At 45.9% G+C, this 22,280-nt stretch overlaps 2 protein-coding genes across 4 annotated transcripts; one reads left to right on the top strand and one right to left on the bottom strand.

Annotated features, from left to right (window-relative positions):
• The first annotated feature begins 97 nt into the window (after positions 1–97).
• Positions 98–8,673, top strand: zdhhc16b (zinc finger DHHC-type palmitoyltransferase 16b). Of its 2 annotated transcripts, XM_047609979.1 has the most exons (10): positions 98–451; positions 4,259–4,571; positions 4,658–4,852; positions 5,030–5,118; positions 5,211–5,239; positions 5,350–5,483; positions 5,921–6,006; positions 6,098–6,221; positions 6,330–6,400; positions 7,216–8,673. In XM_047609979.1, the coding sequence occupies exons 2-10, from the start codon at positions 4,302–4,304 to the stop codon at positions 7,316–7,318; spliced, it is 1,101 nt and encodes a 366-aa protein (XP_047465935.1). In that variant the 5' UTR covers positions 98–451; positions 4,259–4,301; the 3' UTR covers positions 7,319–8,673. The 2 variants fall into 2 exon arrangements, with proteins under 2 accessions (XP_047465935.1, XP_047465934.1); XM_047609978.1 differs by having other exon boundaries at positions 98–4,571.
• Positions 8,491–22,221, bottom strand: mms19 (MMS19 homolog, cytosolic iron-sulfur assembly component). Of its 2 annotated transcripts, none has more exons than XM_047609976.1 (31): positions 22,083–22,221; positions 21,515–21,563; positions 21,231–21,331; positions 20,383–20,468; positions 20,134–20,208; positions 19,612–19,681; positions 18,846–18,974; positions 18,683–18,744; positions 17,598–17,684; positions 17,418–17,492; positions 17,118–17,195; positions 16,381–16,519; positions 15,880–16,034; positions 15,707–15,785; positions 15,101–15,226; positions 14,929–15,010; positions 14,738–14,835; positions 14,489–14,647; positions 13,806–13,961; positions 13,598–13,694; positions 13,207–13,309; positions 12,901–12,981; positions 12,684–12,810; positions 12,475–12,581; positions 11,653–11,709; positions 11,351–11,537; positions 11,183–11,265; positions 10,938–11,102; positions 10,781–10,840; positions 10,104–10,204; positions 8,491–9,854 (listed from the first exon to the last, which is right to left on the bottom strand). In XM_047609976.1, exons 1-31 carry the CDS (start codon positions 22,168–22,170, stop codon positions 9,824–9,826), a joined length of 3,093 nt encoding a protein of 1,030 aa, XP_047465932.1. In that variant the 5' UTR covers positions 22,171–22,221; the 3' UTR covers positions 8,491–9,823. The 2 variants fall into 2 exon arrangements, with proteins under 2 accessions (XP_047465932.1, XP_047465933.1); XM_047609977.1 differs by having other exon boundaries at positions 12,901–12,978.
• Positions 22,222–22,280: the final 59 nt, after the last annotated feature.

Raw genomic sequence — 22,280 nt, 5'->3', positions numbered from 1 at the left:
GTGAAATTGCGACGCACGACTCCATTACCCAGGAGACACCGCGCGGTTTCACACGTCGCGTGCTGCTTGCGCCACAGATAAGAAAAAAACTGTTGATGTGCCACTGGAATAACAATTCGGGCACTGAACTATTTTTACAAGACGAACCCGACATCCGCGGGTTTGTCGATTTATCTTCGCTGTGGCGGCTCCTGCCATTCGCTCGCACATTTTTAATCGTAAATATACGCGAAACGTTTAGCTGTCATGTTTGCACAAGAGACGTGTTGGTTTGCTTTAAATTAGGGGACCATCTTTCAATATACGATCTTGGAGGTGAGCCCCACGGCGTACAGCGCTGCCGTCGGTCTGCAGTGCAGCAGCCAGTCAGTCAGTCTTACGGCTCACCGTTTAGCCTAAACATGACCTGACCGTGGTGTTTCAGGCTCGTCCGCTCATTTCTCCTGACCAGGTAAAGTATGACCCTGTCAGGTTTGCCCCGTGCACTGTCTGGACTAAAAGCAACTTTTAACATGCTACTAGGCTTCAAGGCGGATACCGGCCGGCAGCTAGCTGCTGGCTAGGTAACATTAAAGCATGACTTGTTGTGGCTACAGGGAGGAAAGATTTCATTCCGCCTGTCACGGCGGTTCTTCTCTGTCTTTTAAAGGCGTTCAAATGTCTATTATTCTTTTGCAGCGAACTGCATTAATTAGTAGGAACTGGTATGAACGTGCTTCGACTAATTATTCATGTACATCCTGTCAGTGAAGCTGTGAGGGGAGGTGTTCATATGGTCTTACCTGTTTCTGTTTCATGTGTTCATTCTTATCGGTTTATTTCCCTATTTATTATTTTATTTTAGCAGATATTACTTCATTTTATCTTTCTTCTTTCTTGTGGTTGTTAAGAGTCAAGTCATTTCCCTCGTGAATGATTAAAGTCTTATGGCCAAATGGCAGCATCTTGGGGTTACACTCGCGAGAATAACTGTAGGTAAATAATTACATGATGTGTCTTTCTTTGACACAAAAGACCTGGTTTATTATTGTTTTATAGTAGATCTTTATTGTTATTCAAAAATACGCCCACATGGACGAAATTCTAATGCAAATGGCTCAAATAGCAACTCTCAGTTAAAAAAAAAGAGTATAAAACAACAAACCCTAATAAAGTGCACATTAGTATCACCGTTTTCTTTCTGGAGAAAGGAAGGAAAGAGAAATGTCAAGACATTGATGCATGTAGTTTCCCCCAAGGCCAAGGCGTAGTCCTCAGATGTTTGTCTAATCAACAGTCCGCATGCTAAAGATGTTCAGTTGACTGTTAATAACAGAAGAGGAGAAGCAGACAAACACATGTGAGATGACGGGACCAAAATCGTTTAAACACTTTTGTTGCCGACGGCCTGATTGTTTCCTTCGACCCACTGTGGCTCCACGCTGTCCTGCGGGCACCTCTGCCAAACTGTCAATAGACCGTGTACACACAGTAATTACTCTACATATCCGGAAACAACTGTGCACGGGCCGGTCACGATCATTAAAACGGCTCAAAAATGAATTGAACTCAGGGCCGGTGCTAATGACTGTTTGCGGGCAATCCATTAACGATTAAATAATTGACATATCAGAGTCCAAAAAATGTGACATTGCAAACTCCCACTGTCTGTTTTTCACTTTAAACAGACAATGATCCGAACAGTCATCCTGGGCAGACGCAGACAGTGCAGAGGACGAAGTAAAGCTTATTACTGGGAGATACTAAGGCAGGGATCTCGCTTTATTCTAAGACCAGATTTAGGGCAGTGTGTTGCCATAGTGACCGTGTGCCACTCCGTCTGCCAGGTACGTAATAAGGAGATTAATATTATGTCATCCAACACCGCGGCGGACAGCGTGGACCTGTGTGTCCTTACAGGGCGCCGCGGTTTTCATGTCTCTTTTCCATCGCGTCGTTACATAATCCAGGTATAAATTAAAGATGTTCGGTCCGACCATCAACCGCATCACCTGCCGCCCGTGTTTTCCCTCCCCACCTGGATCCTGCCACAAACAGATCAAGCACTTATCCCTCCTAATGTGTCAGACTGTGAATTCAAATAAGGGGCTGGTTCGTATGAAAAGCACAGAACTGTGAGACAAATATTGAATCAAACGCCGGTTTTGAACGCGGTAATTTCACTGCAGGACACAGCGGAGGACGTGGTCCATTTAGTTTTGGAGTGGGCTATTTTTGGCCGTTCAAGATGACTCAACTACGTACTTGTTTCACACCTCCTATAGCCCAGTGCACACGTGGACGGGATAAATCAGCTGTCGCTAGAATCCTTTGAGTTATTGAGCCAGCAGCAAACTACACTCCCTTCTCACGGACTTTCTTGAAGCCACCGCAGGCACATCTAAAACATGACTACAATCTAAAGTCTAGAGCAGCTTTCGTGCAGCGTATTGCTTGGTTTTCACTTTGCTGTGTGTGATAGAAACCAAACCAGTTTTGTGGCCCGTAGTAAGCAAACTGTAGCTTGTCTCGCAGCTTAGTGTCTGACTTCTGACCCTGAGGCGCACAGAGCTGAAATTTAACTGGTAGCAGTGAGGATATTACATGTCATTCGTTTTAGTCACATTTTAAACTGACCGGTTCTTACAGATGGATGAATCCCGCCCCCCCCCCTCAGAGGTTACTGAGGAGCGGGTTTGAAGCTCGGTGTGGGGTGGTCCCAGATAAATCAAAAACAGGCAAAGAAGGTGTAAGTGTAAATCTGAGGGCACTCACCTGTCACTCAAAGTGGACACACCCTTCTTTAATCTTTAACTAAGTTTTGGTATAATTAAAAAAAAAAAAATGCCCCCTGTACTGTTGCCATGAAGGGAAAACAGGTATTTTAACACCGAGGTCCTTGGGCACCTACCTGCCAATGGGACAGGGGATGCAAAATTAGCCACCCGGCTGCAGTCCCATACATATTTACATAGTAAATGTTCAGTAATATGTTTTTTTCTAAAAAAAAAAAATAAACAAATGAATAAAAAAAATTGTAATTTCCCACGTGGATCATTAAAGTCGTCTAAGTCTAAAAAAAAAAAAATGCCTCCCTATAGGAGCCAGCCTCTAGTGGCCATTTGAGGAACTGCAGTTTTGGCTGTTTCCTTCACTTCTCAAGTCTTAGACTTTATTGTCCCCGTACGGAAATTCTTTTCCACGGCCCAACTCCATTCCACCACAGTACAGCACAGAGCAAGACGCACGTTAAAGGACACAAGAGACACACATTTCTGGACATTTCCGTTTGGTTCCAGCGTCTCACGTGTGATTTGTCGCCCTTCTTTTTGTTTTGTTTTTAGTCGCATAGAAGAATTTTCAGTACCTTTTGATAAGTAGTGGACCAAATTCTTAAATAGTACTTTAAAAACATAATTCTTGTCTAGTAGTGACTTGTCTTTGGTGAGGGGATCATTTTTAGAGTAATCTCACTAATGCTGAATTAATGTGGTTGTGATTTATTAATGAGCCTCGTAATGAAGAAAGAGGACAAATCCTGCGTCGTCTTGTTTAGCCCAAACAGGTGACGCAAGTGCCACATTTTCATATATTCTTTTTAAACCTCCACAAATGTGTAACCTACAGAACAAAAATAATACCCGGATATCGATCCATTTGAATCTTCACTGGCCGTCACAGTTCCAGTTCAAGGTGACGAAAGACAGCAGCTCGTTGCCTGGTCCCCGATCAGCGTCCCCCATTATTCATGCCATCCTATTTTGGAGGAGCCGGAGTCTTATCTGTGTAACCAATACTCACTTTCATGAAATGATGCCCCGGGATCGGGTGGCCACTTTATTTCCTCCGTAAGACGTTCACCCCTTTGCATTTCCCTCTTACAGGGTTACCTCTCTGCTTCTCCTCTGCTGCTTTCTGAGAGCTTTCTGGCCTGTTGATCTGGATTTGCTTTGAATTATTCACGGGAGAAGTTTATTTGTATGGTCTGATGGGCGGCACCCTTTACCCGATATCCCCCCCCCCCCGTCCTTGTCCGCCTTGATGGACGCGTGTCGCACAGCGGATGCTGCCGGCGGACTTGGATGACCGCGGCGCTTTCTAGCAATGGAAGACGATACGCGCGGCCTCTAGTTCTGTACCGAGTCTCCTCGTAGGTCGCACCCGCGATGGAAACCTCGGCGTCCGTCAGGCTGCGCTACGAGGAGCTCCTGTTCTACGCGGCCTGCGTTAGTCACTGCTGGTGTTTGTGTCTGTGCGTTTGTGTGTGTCTGGAGGGCAGAGTGTGTAGGAGGGGGGCAGGCGGAGGCGGTGGTCGTGGAGGCATGCGTGTGGGCAGCAGCTGGAGGTGGCAGCTCTCCCGGGCCATGCGTCTGTCGCTGCGCTGGTGCCGGCCGTGGCGCCCGCAGAGGGGAGGCCGCGGCCCCGAGGGCAAGGGGAGGCTCAGCGGCCGGTTCCTGGAGCTGTGGAGCTACGGCAAGCTGCTCCTCCGCTCGCTCTACTACAACAGCCTCAGCAACTCGGACACCCTGCTGGACTGCGTGTTCGAGCCCGTCTACTGGATCGTGGACAACGTGACCCGCTGGTTTGGAGTGGTGAGTGCCTCCGCTCCACCTTCGTGTCTGCCCTCCCGACCACGTCCCTCACCCGCCACCCCACCGTTCTCCCCGACTCTCGCCAGGTGTTCGTCTGTCTCGTCGTCCTGCTCACGTCCTCCGTGGTGGTCATCGTCTACCTGTTTGTCCTGCCCACGATCCTCAGCACCTACGCGCTGCACTGGATCGTCTGGCACCTCGGCTGCGGCCACTGGCTTCTCGTCATGGTGGTCTTCCATTACTACAAGGCCACCACCACCTCCCCGGGACATCCTCCTAAGGTACCTCCACTTAACCCTAGGGCAGGGGTCTTCAAACTCAACATAGTACTATAGTTAAATATACATTATTATTATTATTATCTTCAATGTTAAGCTATTCAAATATTGTTACTTTTTTATTTCAAACATCTTCATTGAAATCACTTGTCTTCGTCCAATAAATACACTCTATTTCAGGACAAACTTCATATCCCGTCCGTGTCCATCTGCAAGAAATGCATCACCCCGAAACCTCCGAGGACGCACCACTGTAGCATCTGCGACATGTAAGACCAGAGACCAGATCAGCCGGAGAATTTGTTGTCGGTTTGCTGTCGTTTCGATCCGTGACGGTGACACGTTTCCCTTTACATTGCAGATGTGTTTTGAAGATGGACCACCACTGTCGTATCCTTCTCAAATTACCCACAATGAGTTGTGCGTAGCTGACTTGCTGAGTGTTGTGTCCTCTCGTGCTCCACCTGTCGATCGTATTGAACTGAACGCGCCCGAACCAGCCTGGCTGAACAACTGCGTGGGCCACTTCAACCACCGCTACTTCTTCTCCTTCTGCCTCTTCATGACCCTCGGCTGCGTCTACTGCAGCATCAGCAGCAAGGACCTGTTCCTGGACTCCTACGAAGCAATCGAGGTGACGCTTGAACGAAGTCACGATGATTTAAGAATGATTTTAAGTCTAATCAGTGGGTCTTTGGGATGCGCTGTATCTAGATTCAATCTCTCTGCCCGCTTGTTTTGTTTGGTAGCACCTGTCAGACGTAGTAAGAAGGCAACATTTGAGCCCAGGTAGCAAATGACAAAAGCAACGAGATACCGGGAGATGATCTTCTGATTAAGGCGTTCGCAGCGCTCCAGCTGGTAAACAAACAACTCCGGGCTTAGAGCACCAATTAGGCCTAATGCTCCGTCGACGTCCGGAGATCAGCGTGTAGTTCAAGAGCAGACAGGATCAGGCATGTTAGACCGTGTAATTCAACCGCGTCGGGTGCAGTCGTCCCACCCCGAGCCAAAATTTACCTGGAAAGACTGCGAGCTTGTACGACTGAGCTCATCTCCTGTCCCCTCCAGAGCTACTACCAGACGCCTCCTCCCGACTACACCTTCAGGGAAACGGCCGCTCACAAGAGCATCGTCTTCCTCTGGGTGCTGACCAGGTGAGCGACACTTCACCGCCCACCACACGTCCCAGATTCAGAGAGCTGGGCGACACCTTACAGGCGTGTGCTGTGCCCCTCCGTCCTGCAGCTCGGTGGCGGTAGCTCTGGGAGGACTGACCCTGTGGCACGCCATTCTCATCAGCAGAGGAGAGACCAGCGTGGAGCGGCACATCAACCGCAAGGAGGCCAACAGGCTGAGGGACAAGGGCAAGGTACCTACACACTAGTGCGCCCTAAGTCACGGCTGTTGGGGTCTCGTCGACATATATGAGCCGTCTGAGATGAATGTTGGTGTGAGCGTTTCTCCTCCTCTGACGCAGGTGTTCAGAAATCCATATCATCAGGGGAAAATGAACAACTGGAAGTTACTGTTTGGTGTAGAGGAAACGAGGTGAGTTCAGCCTCTGATTCAGACCTCGGGGCTGGTGAGACACACATCACCACTGTGGAGGCGTCTGTTATCTGGTCCTGGGGGGGGGGGGTGACTGAGCAGGTCTGGTCCAGTTAGTCGTTCTCATAAAGACTTATTTAACTTACTTAACCCTCAGGCGTCCTTTTAATTTATTACCCTCTTCTAACCGTAGTGGACAAAAACGTCCATGTCCAAAAACTGCTACAAAAACTTAACGGATTAATATTTTTCTCTGATTTTCCTCTGCTTAAACCTTAAACCACTACAGAACTTTACAAAACTACCAAAAATTCAATCATTTTGAGGAATTTTAACCCTTTAAATGCCAGTTTGATTACTTGATCATTGTTGTTTTTACGAAAAAAAAATTGAAAAATTAGCTATTTTCCATAAAACTATAAATGTTGGGTGGCTGGGGCATTTTTTTCAGATCAGTTTTGGGTGTGACCGAGATTATCTACAATATTGACTTGATTGGATTATTAGTTTTTGTGCACTACCCTCTTGTAACCTTAGCGGACAAAAAATGCCCCATTGACTTCCATTATAACTACATTTTTTTGATCTCACACAATAAAATCATTCATTCTGGCACATTAGGGTTTAATTTATGTGAGAAATACTGAAAGAAAAACTGGACAAATGGCTTTGGAGGCCAAAGGAAAGGAATCCTGTACCTCTGGGGGTAATGGAAACGCAACAAGTCACATTAGAGAGCTGCTTTGTCCTTTTTCAGTGTACATGAATGCAATCAATTACAAATGTCCCTCATGTTTTCATTTATTCTTCCTCAGGCACTGGTTCACACGCGTCCTCTTACCCTCCAGCCACCTGCCCAGTGGAGACGGAATGATGTGGGACTACATCTTCGCCAGGAGAGACCCCATGGCCATCTGACCTTTTTTTTTTCCTTTCATTAATTGTATCCAAATCTTCAGCCGTGCAGTGACACCACAGAGCAGCGTGGCTGATGTGTGGCTCATTTCATTAGTCTTAGCCTTGTGCAGTAGGAATAACCTGTGACCGATTGGATTTCCAGGTGCTGCCGGCCGGCGCCTCCATCACTTCTTTCTCCCAGACTTTAGAGAAGACAGGACTAAGTTAACCTGCCACGCGTTTCTTTGACTGAAAGTCTTGCACCGACGTAAGTAGTATGAAACAGATCTCGTGGGTATTAAAGGTGCTATGTGTTGTCAAACGTCACGTTGTAAACTGATGCTGTAGAGTGATTAGTGTGACTGGTGACTAGTGTGTTTTATTTCCCATCTGAAACGGCTTTGATTGTGCTGTAAAGCAGACATTTAAAAGGAAGACTGAGAGTGGAGGTGTCACACCAGCTGATTGTGCTCATGATTCATTGATGACACAAGTGCAAAGCATAGCACCATTACCCACTGAGACCGTCTAGACCCCAACTCTTCAGATTTAATCTGTTTGTGTCCCGGCGTGAGGACAGACTCAAGTTCTCAACATGTGTGGGAACCACATCATGAAATATTTTAAATATTAATTTATGATTTGTTTGTGAAGTGTCCTTTTTTTTTTTAAACTTCATTTGCACTGATCAGCCACAACATTAAAACCACTTGACAACGTGATGTTCGGCTTGGACGCCTCGGGTCCTGACATCCACGTGGGCGTTACTTTGACTTGTATCTAAATTTGGTTGCAGATCAAGCACAGTCCCTCTGACACCAGTGTCCCCCGTCCCCCCAACATGTCCCACCACACAGAAACATGGCAGAGAGGCGCTGCCCGGCCTGTAAACGCTCCACAACACAGCGCGACAGTACGAAGCAGGGGGCTTTAATGTGGCTGATCGGTGTACGATCACATTTTGCGTTTTGACAGCTCGTGTGCTGATGAGATCGGACTCCGTTCCGATTCTGGTGCCAAAGAAGAGCATAAAACCAAGACCTTGATTCACTTTTCTGACCTTATTCAGTTTAGCTAACGGGTTGCAAACGTTTCTGTTGTCGACCATCCTTTCTCGGACACTGTTAAAGAAGTTTGTTTTTTGTGCCTTTCTCGGTTGAAATTGAGCCATTAAATAAGTGAATCAGGCACTGTGAAATATGATTTTTTTTTAATTCCCTGTTAGATTTTTCACATTTGTATCAGTAACATCATGATGGAGCTTGAATCCGTAGTTGCCATTAGAAACGTCCAGCTGTGATCTCATCTGTAACCAGTGGGAGCTGTGCTCCTCTTTGATTTATCGTCTTTTTAAAATAAAAACTGTTTTGATAATTCCTGTGGCGTGAACCGTTTCCATTTTCAGGGGATAATAAATGACATTAGAACGTTTTTTTTTTTTGTGTAAATTACAAAGAAAAGTTTTAATGACACTTTAAGTTAGACATATTAAATATCGACTTGTTTCCTTGGCATAAGTTGTGGTGAGGTCCAAAAATCAGTCAGCCTTGTTAAAATGACTCGACATGAACTCTGATACAGCATCGAGGCAGACGCTGAACACATGGGTCACATAACTTACAATCCTAATTCAAAGTACATTAACCTAAACACATATTTATTCACGTAAAACGCGTCTTAAAATGTCAGTGGACACACACAGAAGTGCTGATACAGGTCAGTTGGCACGTCTGCGTTCTCCCAAACACTAAAACCAGAGTGATAATCAAACCAGTTGCACATTCACCGTTCACGGGAAGATCAGAGGCTCTCGGCGCCTGCTGGGTTCAGCCCTGCTGCCATATGGCTTTACGTCTGTGTGCAGGGAGGAGGAGCTCGTTCATTTGTCCTGCAGCCCAAACACTCAAAGTAACACATCTACATTCTCTCTTCACATGGGAGCCGACACATTCAACGCCATCATTCCTTCTAACCCACTTATAAGATGTAACACAGCCAGTTTGAATGTCTGGACTTAATATGTTTCAACATGTGAGTAAGAAATAAAAAGCTTCCTTGTTACTTCAATTATTCTGTTAGAAACAAGATCAGCTGATTATGCTAATATAGTCAAAAATAGATTCATTGATATTTCTGGGGTGTTACTGTTGTTAACTTTTATAAATCTTGAACAGTTTCATGTGACATTTGCTCCGATATGTAGAGAGAAGGACAACAGCATAAGGTTTGTTACAGAATAACTCATTATCTCATTGTGTGTGTGTGTGTGTGTGTGTGTGTGTGTGTGTCAGACCATCTGTACACTCCTTTTTTATGTGCATTCATCTATACACAGACAGCAACAACAAAAAACATTTCAGTGTGAAGTGAAAGACGAAGGAGGAAAAGTGAGGGCTAGAGTGATGTTGGCAGATCCAGAGGATGTGGAGGTGGAGGAGGAGGAGGAGGAGCTGCTGAGTGGAGAGCACAGCTTTGATACCTGGTCCTGGAGTTTCCTGTGAATTTTTGTGGTTTTTGAGGTGAAAATCACCTCCCGCCAGGACTTCCTAAGAGGAACCTGAGAGGAAACACAGGAGAATCAACACAGGAGCACTTCTAAAAATCAACCAGGGAATTAAAAACATACATAAAGAAGATCTAGAAATAATGCAGTGATGTCTGAACCTGAGCTTTCACTATAAAAAGTGTTCTCTTCCATGTTAATACAGTATCTCAACCCTTTAAGGCAACGTGGTTGTAGAACGTGTGAGTCAGTAACTAAAAGCTTGAATCTGTCGTTAATGGGAAAAGCCTCTCTCCTCCTTACCACTCTCCTCTCGCCTCTACTGCCTCTCTCCTCACCAGCCTCTTCTTGTCATCCAGGGGCCGAGCCAACGCTCGCAGCACCCGGGCTCGAAATGGTAAGACCTGAATCACAGAGAGATTAAAATAATAAATAAATAAATATATAAAAATACAGATTCATGTGACAGGAACATGCTGAGTGTTAATACGGTTTTATACTAAATTTGAGCGCTTGTGGGTGGAATAAATTACAGCGGACTTAGTGCGGTTTGTCCGTGCTGCCACAAGGGGGCGTTTACTTGCCCTGCGACAGTGATCAGTTCAAGCATTTATAAACTTTATGTCACCAGTACAGCACATAATTATTAATGCCGGGTGAAGAATCAATTCTTATGAAACTCTGAGGCTCCTAGTGGGTGTGTTTTTTCTGATGCAGACTAATGGAGACATTGTGTTGTCAATAAATTCAACTCCACTGCGCTCGGACGACATGTGTGACTCAGTCGTGGTTATTCTTCTCTCTGTCGCCTCATGCAGCCCACACAAACACTCTGACTGGCAGATCTTCGCCAGTGAATAATCAGTTTCCACTGAGGCGACCTCCGGCGGTGGGCGGGAGGAAGTGGGCTGGTTTCTTTGAGTAAAACGATCACATTTGCACATTTGTTTGTTCTTCAGAAAACTTGTTGTGAATTTTACCTCGTGTACGGGGAAGTGGGAAAGCGTGTGGATGCAGCGCAGGGAGGCGATCCGTACGTTCTGCAGAAGGAAAAACATATAGAAATACTCAAACACTGATTAGAATAACTACTTTGTGTTTGTCTGGTTTATGTATTTTCCAGATAATCTCACTAACCATGACTGGACTACAGATGAGGGCCAGCAACCTGTTGACCAAAGCCTCCAGCTGCTGTATGAGAGCCTGTGGTGGGTTGACGAGGACGGGCTCCAGGCAGGACAGAGTGGACAGCTGGACGCCCTGGTCAGGATACGTCAAGGCCTCCAGGAGCAGAGTAAGAAGCTGGACAAGGACAAACTTCATTAGGATGACAGTGCTGAGCTTTAAGTAAACCCTTCAACACGTTAAAAAGGTTTACTCACCGCTGGTAGCTCAGTGACTTGAACCTGCTTGGGAAGCTTGTTGACTATATTTGAGAGCGCCTTCAAGTAGTTGGGTTTCTTCTCTGGAGGAACGAAGGACAACGGACAAATTAGCCAAAAATCAAACAGAAAAAATCCAAAGACCGCCAAACACTCGTCGGCGTCTACCTTGCGGCGCGGCGTCGAAGCCCTGGACCAGCTTGGCTGAGTTCTCGCTGAAGAAGCGCTGGCGGTACATGATGCGGACGTCGGCGTGGCAGCCTCGGTTCAGGACGTCGGGAGAGTCGCTCATCAGCAGAGAGAAGCCGTCGGCCGCCATCGGACCCAGGTCGGCGTCATCGAGCAGAGAGAAGAGCTGCGCGGCGGACGAAGTTCACAGCGTGTTCACGTGAGCATTGGGACGCGACGGCCGGGAAGGATTAAACGGGAAAAGGGGCAAAACTAAAGATCTACGAGGTGACTGTTCTTACCTTGTCGGTGAGCGTCGTGAACAGAGGGTGGTATCGAAGAAGCAGAGCCTTGGCGACCTGGGGACAAGAGAAGCTGTTGCTGCTAATATGTAAAGCAGTTACCAATCAATGCAACTTAGTGAATAGCAGTTTATAGAAAGCAACTGAAATACAGTTACACCAGTGTCCTGAACGCCTCAATGATCTGACTGAAACAAGTAGTCACTTTGATACAGATGGGCAACGACTTTGATGCATTTTTAACACTGACCGAAATGCTCTGATCCTGTCAAATATCAAAAAACTAACAAATCTTTCGGTACCAAACTCTGACATTCAAGAAAAGTCTGCGATAATCATTTGGCGTGTGTACGTGTGTCAAGTCCCTGGTGACTGGCTTTCACATTATGGAGGCGTGAACCAACTCTAGTTTAATTGTTTACAATTACGAAAATTAGCCTTAAGTGTGGCACCACTTAATTAAAAAATAAAGCAAAATTTGTGCCAAGGATGTAGCGGCAAAGGACGAGAATACAACACACTTAATGAATCATTTGACGATGCCTCAGTTTAAAAACAAGACGGACCAGGAGGACCTGCTTCCTCCAGGCCTCGTCCCTCAACTCCTCCACCAGCAGCTTCCTCATCATCTAGCACGCCGCAGGTAAGACGTTTAGCCAAAGTTTGGTTAACTTGTTGCTTAGGCTAAAACGACTGGATTAGGTTGTACTGCACCAGTATAAAATACTCAGACTATTAGTAACATGCACTCAGAATATAAGTTATGCTGCTGGAGCTGCAGAAGTTCTGATTTAAAATCAACAGTGAAGAAGTTCTTCTCACCCAGACCAATAGCGTGAAGGCCTGCGTGCGCACAGAGGAGGACGTACAGTCCAACTCACTGCACACTCTCTTCATTGTTTTCTGAATTAAACTGTCGAGAGAATCGCCTGTAAAAGAAGAAACGAACACATCGCGGCAGTTACTAACAGACGCTCACAGGGTGAAGACAAAAACCGACTTGAGACCGGAGTGTGGAGGCTCACGCTGACCCTGTGGTCTCTTGTTGACCAGGCTGGCGAAGCACTTCGCAGCGGAGGTGTAAGAGAGCGCGTGGCTGCAGGTGCAGCTCAACTCCTCCAGCTCCGACAGCAGCTGCTCCATCCGCGGCACCTCCACCTGGATGACACACAGCGCTCTGAGTGCACAGCTTCAGCAGGGAAGATTTATGGGGAAATCGTAGAATCAGGTCTACAAGTCGAGACTCACGCTCCGCGGTAATGAACACACACAGCCCATTAGCAGGCAAACCATCTGAGACTGGCGCCATGAATCCTCCTCCTGCTGCTTCTGGGAAAACAGAGCAGGCTTCAGCAATCACATGGCGTGATAAAAAAAAAAGGTGCAAACCTTACATTATCAACCTCTAAAGCATAAACAATTATACATAAAGCTCATAGTTCTTATAATGCTGCTTTCAAATACGCATTCCCTTGAATCTATGAGCTGCTTTTTAACATTTAATAATGTTTCAGTATAGAAATGTAAACATGCTGACACCAGCAAAAAACGAACCTTGAGCAGCTGTATGTGCGAAGGGAAGGAGTTGTCGGGCAAAAAGGAGACGTCACCGTCCAGGAAGAGAGACACAGCCCTCGACGCCGTCTGTTCCGCCAACCTGGTGACATGAAACGCCCCGAGAGGAAACCACAAACACCTCATGAAAACTGAGCGCGCGGTGCACACAAATCAGGGAGGCTCACAAAGAGGAAAAAATAAGGTGCGAAACAAAACAGGAATAGTACACGAGGCCCGGCTCTGCATGTGTAAATAGTAAAAGGAGCCGTAAATACAGCAGGTGAATGCTTTTGACTTCACGTTTAAATGAATCGGTGTGTGTTATTGTGTTAGAAAGGACTCTGAGAACAGAGCCAGGTTAGATGTGGCAGAGACAGTTTTTACTGACTTGGGCTGAAGCCGTGAACAGGAAGTGCTGATGACGGGAACCATAGCAGACAGGACCTGCTCCTCTACCAGAGGACTGCGAACAGGTGAACCCTCGCCTGCACAACAGAAGTAAAACCTTCATGTCAGAGAGACCACTAAACCAGGAAGGAAGTGAGACCAAGGAAGGGGTGGACTCAAACAGATATGTTAGCTGATGAGATGCTCACCCTGCAGCGCTGCTTGGAGCGCCAGAGACAGCAGACGCGGGACGACCACGTCGTGGAAGCACCGTCCCATCTCCTCCGTGTCCCGAACCTGCTCCACTATCCTCTGAAGGCTGCGGCACGCCAACACCACCTCGTCCAACGAAAACCCGGCGGTACCTAAAGTTAACGAGATCAGACCGCCTCAGTTGTCGGCAGCTGTTCTGGTTCCTCCGCTTCTGAAATCTGTGCCAGTGACACAATTATTACCACATTTCCGTAAACGGAGACAATTAAAATCCGAATCGCGGCTCAGTGCTTGTGCGTCTGCCAATCTCTCCACTTGAAGCTGGAGTACGGAACACTTACGTCTAAATATACATTTCTCACGCTGAAGGCTGAGCCAAACAAGTGCAGATTAAACCAATCATGACCAGGCAAAACGTATGAATTTTACAGTAAAGCAAAGCTCTAAATGTGACCTCTCACACCTCTACATGACAATATTTAGATCACTGTTACAGATCAAGGACCAATCAGACTGTTACGATTCGTCACTCCCATATGTCGGCAGAGAGAATGTTTTCACTCTCACTGGCACGAGGAGGAAAATAACTTTCTGCGCCGTAGCTTTAAACATGACCGTCGACTCCCTTCAATAAACACGTGCATCAGAAGCAAATCAGGCGTCTGTCCGGACAGATTACCGGTGTGTGCAGAACTGAGGACTTCCAGGAGGACAGGCGTACTCTCCTGGACAACGCTGGGTTGGGTGGACACTGAAGCCAGAGCAGACAAACACCGCTGACGCACTGCATGATGGGAACGTAACGCGGAATCTCCTCCGTGATCTTCCTCCATGGGCTCTGAGGAAAAGATGAGAGGAAAATCTAATCCATCGACGCAAGTCACTAATATGTGCGTAGTTTTTGCACAACTGATTCGTGCGTGTTTACCAGAAAACATCTCCTTCTTCATTCTTGGGATGAGTTTGTCGATGAAGACTGTTGGGTGCAGCTCTGCTAAGGCTCCTGCACACTCCACCACGGCCACGCTGTGGAAAAGAGACGCATTAAGCACAAAGTGTGAGATGATGGATGACAGAAGGAGGGAAGGACACATGGAATTATGTCCACGACGAGCTGACCTGACTCTGTCGTCCTCCTCGGTCAGCAGCATTTTGATGAAGTGGTCTACGGCTCGATCGACATCAGCGTCCAACAGCAGACCTGAGCCAGAGGAAGGAGGGACATTTATAACATCTGGAACTGAAATAGCGACTCTGTAATGAGCAGGGATCAGAGTTCAGCGCAGCTCACCCTTCTGTCGTGCCAGTGAGACGAGCACAGAGGTGGCCGTGATCTGCAGACTGGAATTACTCTCAGACAGAGCTGAAAACACCACGCTGCACAGAGCCGACCGGTAGCCCGAAAACGCGCTCTCGTCTGAAAAACGAAACGAGTCAGGGAAGCAAATTCCACCTTTAGTCTCCTTAGCGGAATATAAACGGCGCTGATACGCAGCTGCTGCATTTTAAACAGAGCAGATAGCTATTTTTAAAGTTGCTTTATGAGTAACCCTCACAGTATAAACACACATTCCAGGACAGATACAGATCTCAAACAAACGTGGAGCAAAACAAATTAGGTAGCTTAACTGGAATCTTTTTACCATTATTATGAATTAGTGTTTAAGAGGCTCAAGATGCAGCTGTGGTCAGAGGATTGCACACGGATCAGATGTGATCTCATGGTCGTGTTAACACGGAACCTGCGACTGTGTGGGATCTATTAGTAAATGTTTTGTCCTCAAAGTTGATGAGTTAGAAGCAGGAAAAACTGACTAGGGATGAACTTTGATGGCGAGACAGCTGGGTCATCTCGGTATCTCGGTGTACATGATGCTTTTGTGATCGCCCCACTCACCGTCCTCTGAGGACTGGCAGCTTTTTACCGACTGGACGAACCGCTGCACCACCTCCAGCAACGTGCGTCTGTGTGAACACTGCTCAGAGGCAAGACAAAGACGATGAAATGAAAAAAAAAGAAAAAAAGAAGACAAGTGTCTGCTATCAAGCCGATTAAACATCCACGTTTACCTCTGTTCTGTTGTTATACTGCTCGATGAGAGAGGGCATGACGGCGGCTACGACGACGTGGCTCGCCCTGACGGAGGCGCTGCAGGCGGCCTGGAGCAGCTTGGCGCTGGGCCACACCAGCTTTAAGTCGGGCTCGCACAGGTGATGCTTGCAGTCTGGAGCGACATCACAGTTTTTAAGTTTAAAACAAAAAAATGCAGAAGTCTAAGAGTGCCAGGCTGATAGCTGAGAGAAAGTACACAGTGTTATTAGAACGTAATCTGTAAAAGGTGTGGCCGCCAACTTGACATATCAAGTGTGAAAGGGCTGCTGGCTAAAATTCAAGGGTGTAAAAGAAAAAAAAAAAAAATGGGTTTCCTGCCAAGTTTCAGAAGCAGAGTTGCACCAAACTAAACTGAAGGGCCCACAGCCTCTTTCTCCGGCTTTTAGCTCTGCACCTCACTCACAGCTTATCTGACAGACTCTAGTGTTTGTTTTTTATTTTAATTTCTTTCATTTCACCTTTGAGAACGAGATCCAGGAAACTGCTCAGAGAGTCCTCAGAGTCAGAGCTGAGGACTGCGCGCGACAGACAGGAAGCGATTGCGGTGAGAGCGGCGAGGCCTGCAGACTCAACCTTCTCGCTGGATGTCTGAAACACCTGCAACGAGACGACGACACGGGCGTTTTAGCTGATGACGCCAGCGGTTTGTTCACCCCAGTTAGGGTTGTTGTTTAGAACCATAATATGGACGCCTTCAGGGCGACGCTAAAAAACTAGCTCGAGCGTTTGTTTCTGTCGGGCCGGATTACTGTACTTCATTACTGTGTGGATGTCCAAGTAGCTCTTTAAAAATCCTTTTATTGATTCAAAATGCTGCAGCAAAGCATTGATGGGAATTAGAGAGAGATCATGTTACTCCAGTTTTAGTTTCTCTCCATTGGCTACAGTCGTACCATAAAGGCATCATAGTACATTATCAGCCCAATAGGACACTTTGACCTCAAAGTAAAAAAGTAGTAGTAGTTTTTTTTGCCACCATCGCCTTAGTGCTTGTTCTAGAAGTCTAAGGTCAGGTTTTGTAACGCTTCTTGAGACAATTTGCATTGTTATTGTCTCCACGACACTTTTGTTCTTAGGGTGGAGCTGTTAAGCAAGTGGCAGCTTCACACTAAAACTCGTTCACATATTTCCGAACAAAGCCACCAAAGAACATACATGAGCCATTGTTGTCGGCATACATTTCTCTCAAACCAACCTCTCTGCGCAGGGACGCCCACAGCCCCTCGAGGAATTCTGCCAAGTCCTTCTGCTCGTATTGTGACGCACAAGCACTCTGAAAAACATAAAAGTGCGGTGAGATGAACTCTTCCAGAACCGCGGTGCTGCAGCTGTAACGAGCGGATTCAGTGAATCACGAGCTGCACATCGTTCATAACCGCGCAGGCTCCTCACAGCTGGCAGTCTGGGAGAGATCCTGTGAAATGTTTAGACTTCCAACCATGCGAGCTTTTGTCGTTACGGCCGGGGACGGGACATTTTTAGAGAATTTTCTCACCAGAGTCTGCAGGGAGTCCAGCTTCGCGCTCTGAACGTCCGAGTCCAGCTTCTCAATGATGAGCGGTAACAGAAACTGTGGGAGCAGGAGCGTCTTTTGTTTATTGGCAGCGACACTAGGATTTTCTTCAAAGTTTCGCTCCAAAAACTTAAAAGCGAATGTAAACTGACGTTTTATTACCTCTGCGAATTTTGGAGTCCCGGTGAGGACGGCCCTGAGCATCTGAATGAGCTCCTCTTTGGTGATGCCGTGGGGGTCGTTGGGAGGCTGGGGTCGGGGAGGGGTGAGCGAAGCAAAAAGAGATGCAGACGTTAAAACACGCAGAACCAACACGTACTCGTGGAAGCAAACTCAACTCAGACATCTTGTGACCAGAGTGATGTGAATTAATTCATTTTATGTATTCTTGGGTAGTTACTTTAGGCCTCAAGTGGTTCGTCAATTAACGGATTCCCTATAAAGACTTAATATTCACAGTACATAACCTTCTACGTTGCTCAGTGTCCCTACACCAACCGTTTTGTCCCTGTCCTGTGAGTGTTTTGGTTGTTTTCCTTCAATAAAGAAACAATAAATAAACTGATCAATTAATCATTGATTAACCCTGTAATGAGCCACTAACTGAAACGTGGAAACAGAAGGGAAATGGTGGTGAAATCAGCCTGACTCTCTGTGGATTTTTTTTTAAATAACTGAAACAACTCAATAAATAGTTTAGTCCTGTCAATGGTTTTGATAGTGAACAGCTTCTAACTTCTCAAATGTGAAATCTTCTGGTTTCCACGGCCTTACATCTTGTTGTATTGAATATATTGGCATTTTAGACAATCAAAACAACACATTTATATGCAACATATCCTGTATGTCATCTTAAGCAATAGATAATTGATATATTTTTATAGATCAAACAATTACTGACAGATTATTGCAGAGAGGAGAATAGTTCAGTAATTAAATACTGGCACCTAATAACCATGTAAATGCTTAACCCTCTGGTTGGGAAAAATACAATAATATATTGAGGATTATGTTTGGCTTCAGCCATTTCAGACCTAATGTCTTGCTTTGCTATAATCTCATAGGAAACGTTGCAGTCATGTGTCAGTCAGTAGCCCCACATCATAGAGAAGTGGGCAGACACAGAGGCAACTACTGTGTTAGAGTTTTCCCCGGAGTTTGTCTGAGTTCCCAGGAAGTCGGTGGTGACATTTCTGTCTGATGCACTCAATGTGTTCATCAGTGCAAAGCCAGCTGAGTAAACTTACTGGGGTGAAGTCGATGGGGAAATAGCAGGACGTCACTTCGAACAGCTCCTCTGTGAATTTACCTGACGAGACATAAACAGTGCAACGGTTTCGTAAACACTTGGGCAATGAATCGGTCAGGAAAGAGAAAACAAAACCACGATGACGGTGTGGAGGTTCTCACCCAGATCGTATCCTCTGTGGATGATGTTCCTGGCGATCTGGAAGGCCAACAGCAGGTTGCGGGGGTCCCTCTCCCCGTCCATCGACTGAACGAAACCAAACACAAAGTCTGCCCCCAAACCCTTCAGCTCTGCGGGAAAAGGGACGCGTTTTGTTTCATTTGACAGCTGAGACAAATAAAGACCGGCCACACAGCGTCTAGGGAATATTCACACAATCAAAAACACGGTCACCTCTCCCCAAACAATCAAAGGAAGTTGTGAGGATGTTGTGTGTGGGCTACAACTATATTCAGGACCGCTTCATTAAATGCAACAAAAAATCAGATCTGGTCTCATCAACAAGGCCTAGAGCCTCCAGACAGAAAAACATTTTTGATGCATTAGAATAAATGGCATCTTCTGGACTATTACCTCTCTATATTATATTTGCTTTTTCCTGCTCTTGTGTACATTGCACATTCTTCATATTTTGCACGTCGCTGCACAAAATATGCAGTTTGCTTATTCAAAACATTCTTTCCACAGCTTCAGTATTTTTTTCTCATTGTGTTTCCTTTTAATAATCATGCTTTCAGACATTATTGAACTAGAGTTCGTGCTGACAAATGCACTTCCACACGTCACAACAAGCACCAGAAACGTACAAATCAGCAAAGACCTTCAAACCTCCCATCTCAAACCTGTTTCAATCAACAAAGTCGTCCACCCAGAAACTTGTCGTTTCCTCCAGCGTAATCAGACTCAGACCTGCCCTCCATCTCTTACCGGCCTCTCTGGTCTCCATCAGGTTGATTAGCATGTTGTAGACGCATGATCTCTCTGCAAGCATCAGAGACTGGGGGGCAAAACAAATAGATCACATAAACGGTAATCATACAACACCACAGAGACATTTTTCCCTCAGAATAAAAAAAAACATGCAAATAAAAGAGGAAGTTTGTTTCAGAACGCAGAAGAGACGACGCTCAATTAAGTGTGGTCAAATATAGCATGGGTGTGGGCTGGAGTATAAACACTCCCATGCAAAAGCATCAAGAGACAGTTTGCTACATTAACTTTGTCAATGACAGTGGGTTGTTGTGCATTTGAACATCGAAGCCACTAACAAAAAAAAACAAAAAACAGACTTGTCACATTTCCTCACAACTGAACAGTGAAAATGAGATGATGTGTGTGATTCATCCTAAATCCAACGTTGCGCTCATCCCACGCAATAACACAACACAAAACGTGCTCGCTGCAACGCAATTCATGTTTACTATCACAATATATACACATCAGTCTCACCTGCACGTGAATGTCCTGGAACAAAGACCTCAGCATGGACACAGCTGAGCCAGGAGGCAACGTTGTACATTTTGTCTAAAAAAAAAAAAAAAAAAAAGCAAACGCAGACATTATGCCGCCATTACGAAACGATTCGTTGATGTGCCGAGCAGAAACCAACTTGCTGACTAAGCAGCAAGTCAGTGTTACGCAAGATGCTTGAGATCTGGATGTCAGTGAAAATCTCTCTTCACCACCGGTCAGACTCACCAGAGCTCTGAGCCCCTGCAAAACGGGCGCTGTGGTGACGTAATGGTCCTTGAGACGGTTTTCATAGAAGGCGATGAGCACTTCCACTGTGGAGGAACAAGACAAACCGATTAAAGACCCCTCTTTGGAGGTGTCGCTGCAAGACGACTGACAATCAAAGTTATTTTCTATACACACCCAACAGCAACAACATTAAAACCTCCAATCGTGAAGTGAATAACATCGATAACATTATAAAGATGTAACGTTCTTCTGGGAAACCTGTTACTTTGACACATACCACCTGAACATCGATGCAGACCGATGCACCCGTGGCAACAGCAAGGGTTTGCGTTCGTTACATCCTGGTGTCACGTGTTCCCTAGCTAAGCAATGCATAGTAACCCAGCACATTGAGAAGAAAATTAAATGTGATTCATTCTCCCGTTGCTCCGGGGTCCAGGTCTGATGCTCCATTGTTGGTGCCTTAAGGAGTGAACGGGGGTCAGAACGGACACCCTGACTAACCTGCGGCTACATGGCCTCATACAAAACAAGCTGTGATGCACTGTGTGACGCATCAGAGCATTAACTGTTCTTTAAGAGTTTAAGAGCTGCAGTTTTGGAGATTCTCTGACCCAGCTGTCTAACCATCAAAATGCGGCCCTTGTCATAAGTCACTCAAATCCTTCCACTTGACCATTTTTTCCTCAACTCTGAGTACAAAATGTTTACTTGCCGCCAAATATACCACAACCACTGACAGGTTGTAATCAGTCATCAGTGATAATGTCATGGCATTGACAGGAGAGTAAAAGAATAAACAGGAGGGAGGTTGTTTTTAGAAGATCCTAAGAGAAGAGATGTACCTTCTCTCTCTGTAAGATCTCCATAGCACTGCTGTAAAACTTCGGAGAGGAGCTGGACTCCTCTTGCTCGGGTGTGGGGCTGAGAGCTGGTCAGGCTGAGTCTACAACAGGAAAGGATGTGATAACGCAATTAATAATTATGTCATTATGAAACTAACAGTTTACTCCTACAACAACAAAGCCTGTAATATTGTGTAGATATTTATATTTGTGTAAGTGTATGCTAAAGCCTTAATGAGACAGACTTTGCAGATTGTGTGTTATCGGAGAGATTAAATACTTACCCAAGAGCTTCCACCAATTGTAGGACTGTAAACTGTCCATCTTTGACACCTGAACAAAAACACAAGTTTAGTAAAGCACGGCAAAAAACTGAGACTGAGATTCAACTAAAAACAGCCACAGTGAGATAACCAAGTTAAGTTAAGTACGTTAAGTATGTGTTAACTAGCAGTGGTTGAGGTTCAAAGGTAATGTCACAGCGTTCATTGACAGGATACTTTCATGCAGACACAAACACAGCGCAGCTAGCGAGCAGCATGCGGTTAAACCACAAAAGACTAGCATTATATTCAGAGTACCAGCCGAGTGACAGCGCTTTAAAACAATACATATTCAGAGGGTACTTATAAGGCGACGAAAATAGTAGTCTGGTGACCCTGTGTGTGTGTGTGTTGTTTTGTGTTAGGGTTTTAACGCCACACAGGATGTTCATGTGCCGCTAACTTAGCCAGTTAACCGTCGTGCAGTGTTGCGCATCCTCAGAGAGCAGCTCAGCGGACTCAACGGCGGTTATTTCAAGCGGACTACTCTGTAAATGTGCGGAGCCGATTAAGACGAAGGCTTACTCGCCTTTTGCTGCATCTTTAGCCTTGCTGTCCTGAAGTCCCGAGACAAATTCTTCCACCACAGACAGCAGCAAGGTACCGTCCTCAGCCATCGTCGCGCTTCATGTAACGCCGCCTATACCGCGCATGCGCGAAAAGTTTAGGGCAAAAGTCACTCGTTTTACATCAAATATTTCCCAATATTCGTGTCAACGAGTAATAA

The sequence above is a fragment of the Mugil cephalus genome, chromosome 16 (genome assembly GCF_022458985.1).
Source record: "Mugil cephalus isolate CIBA_MC_2020 chromosome 16, CIBA_Mcephalus_1.1, whole genome shotgun sequence".
Lineage (NCBI taxonomy): Eukaryota > Metazoa > Chordata > Actinopteri > Mugiliformes > Mugilidae > Mugil > Mugil cephalus.
This window is presented reverse-complemented; position numbering and strand designations above follow the sequence as displayed.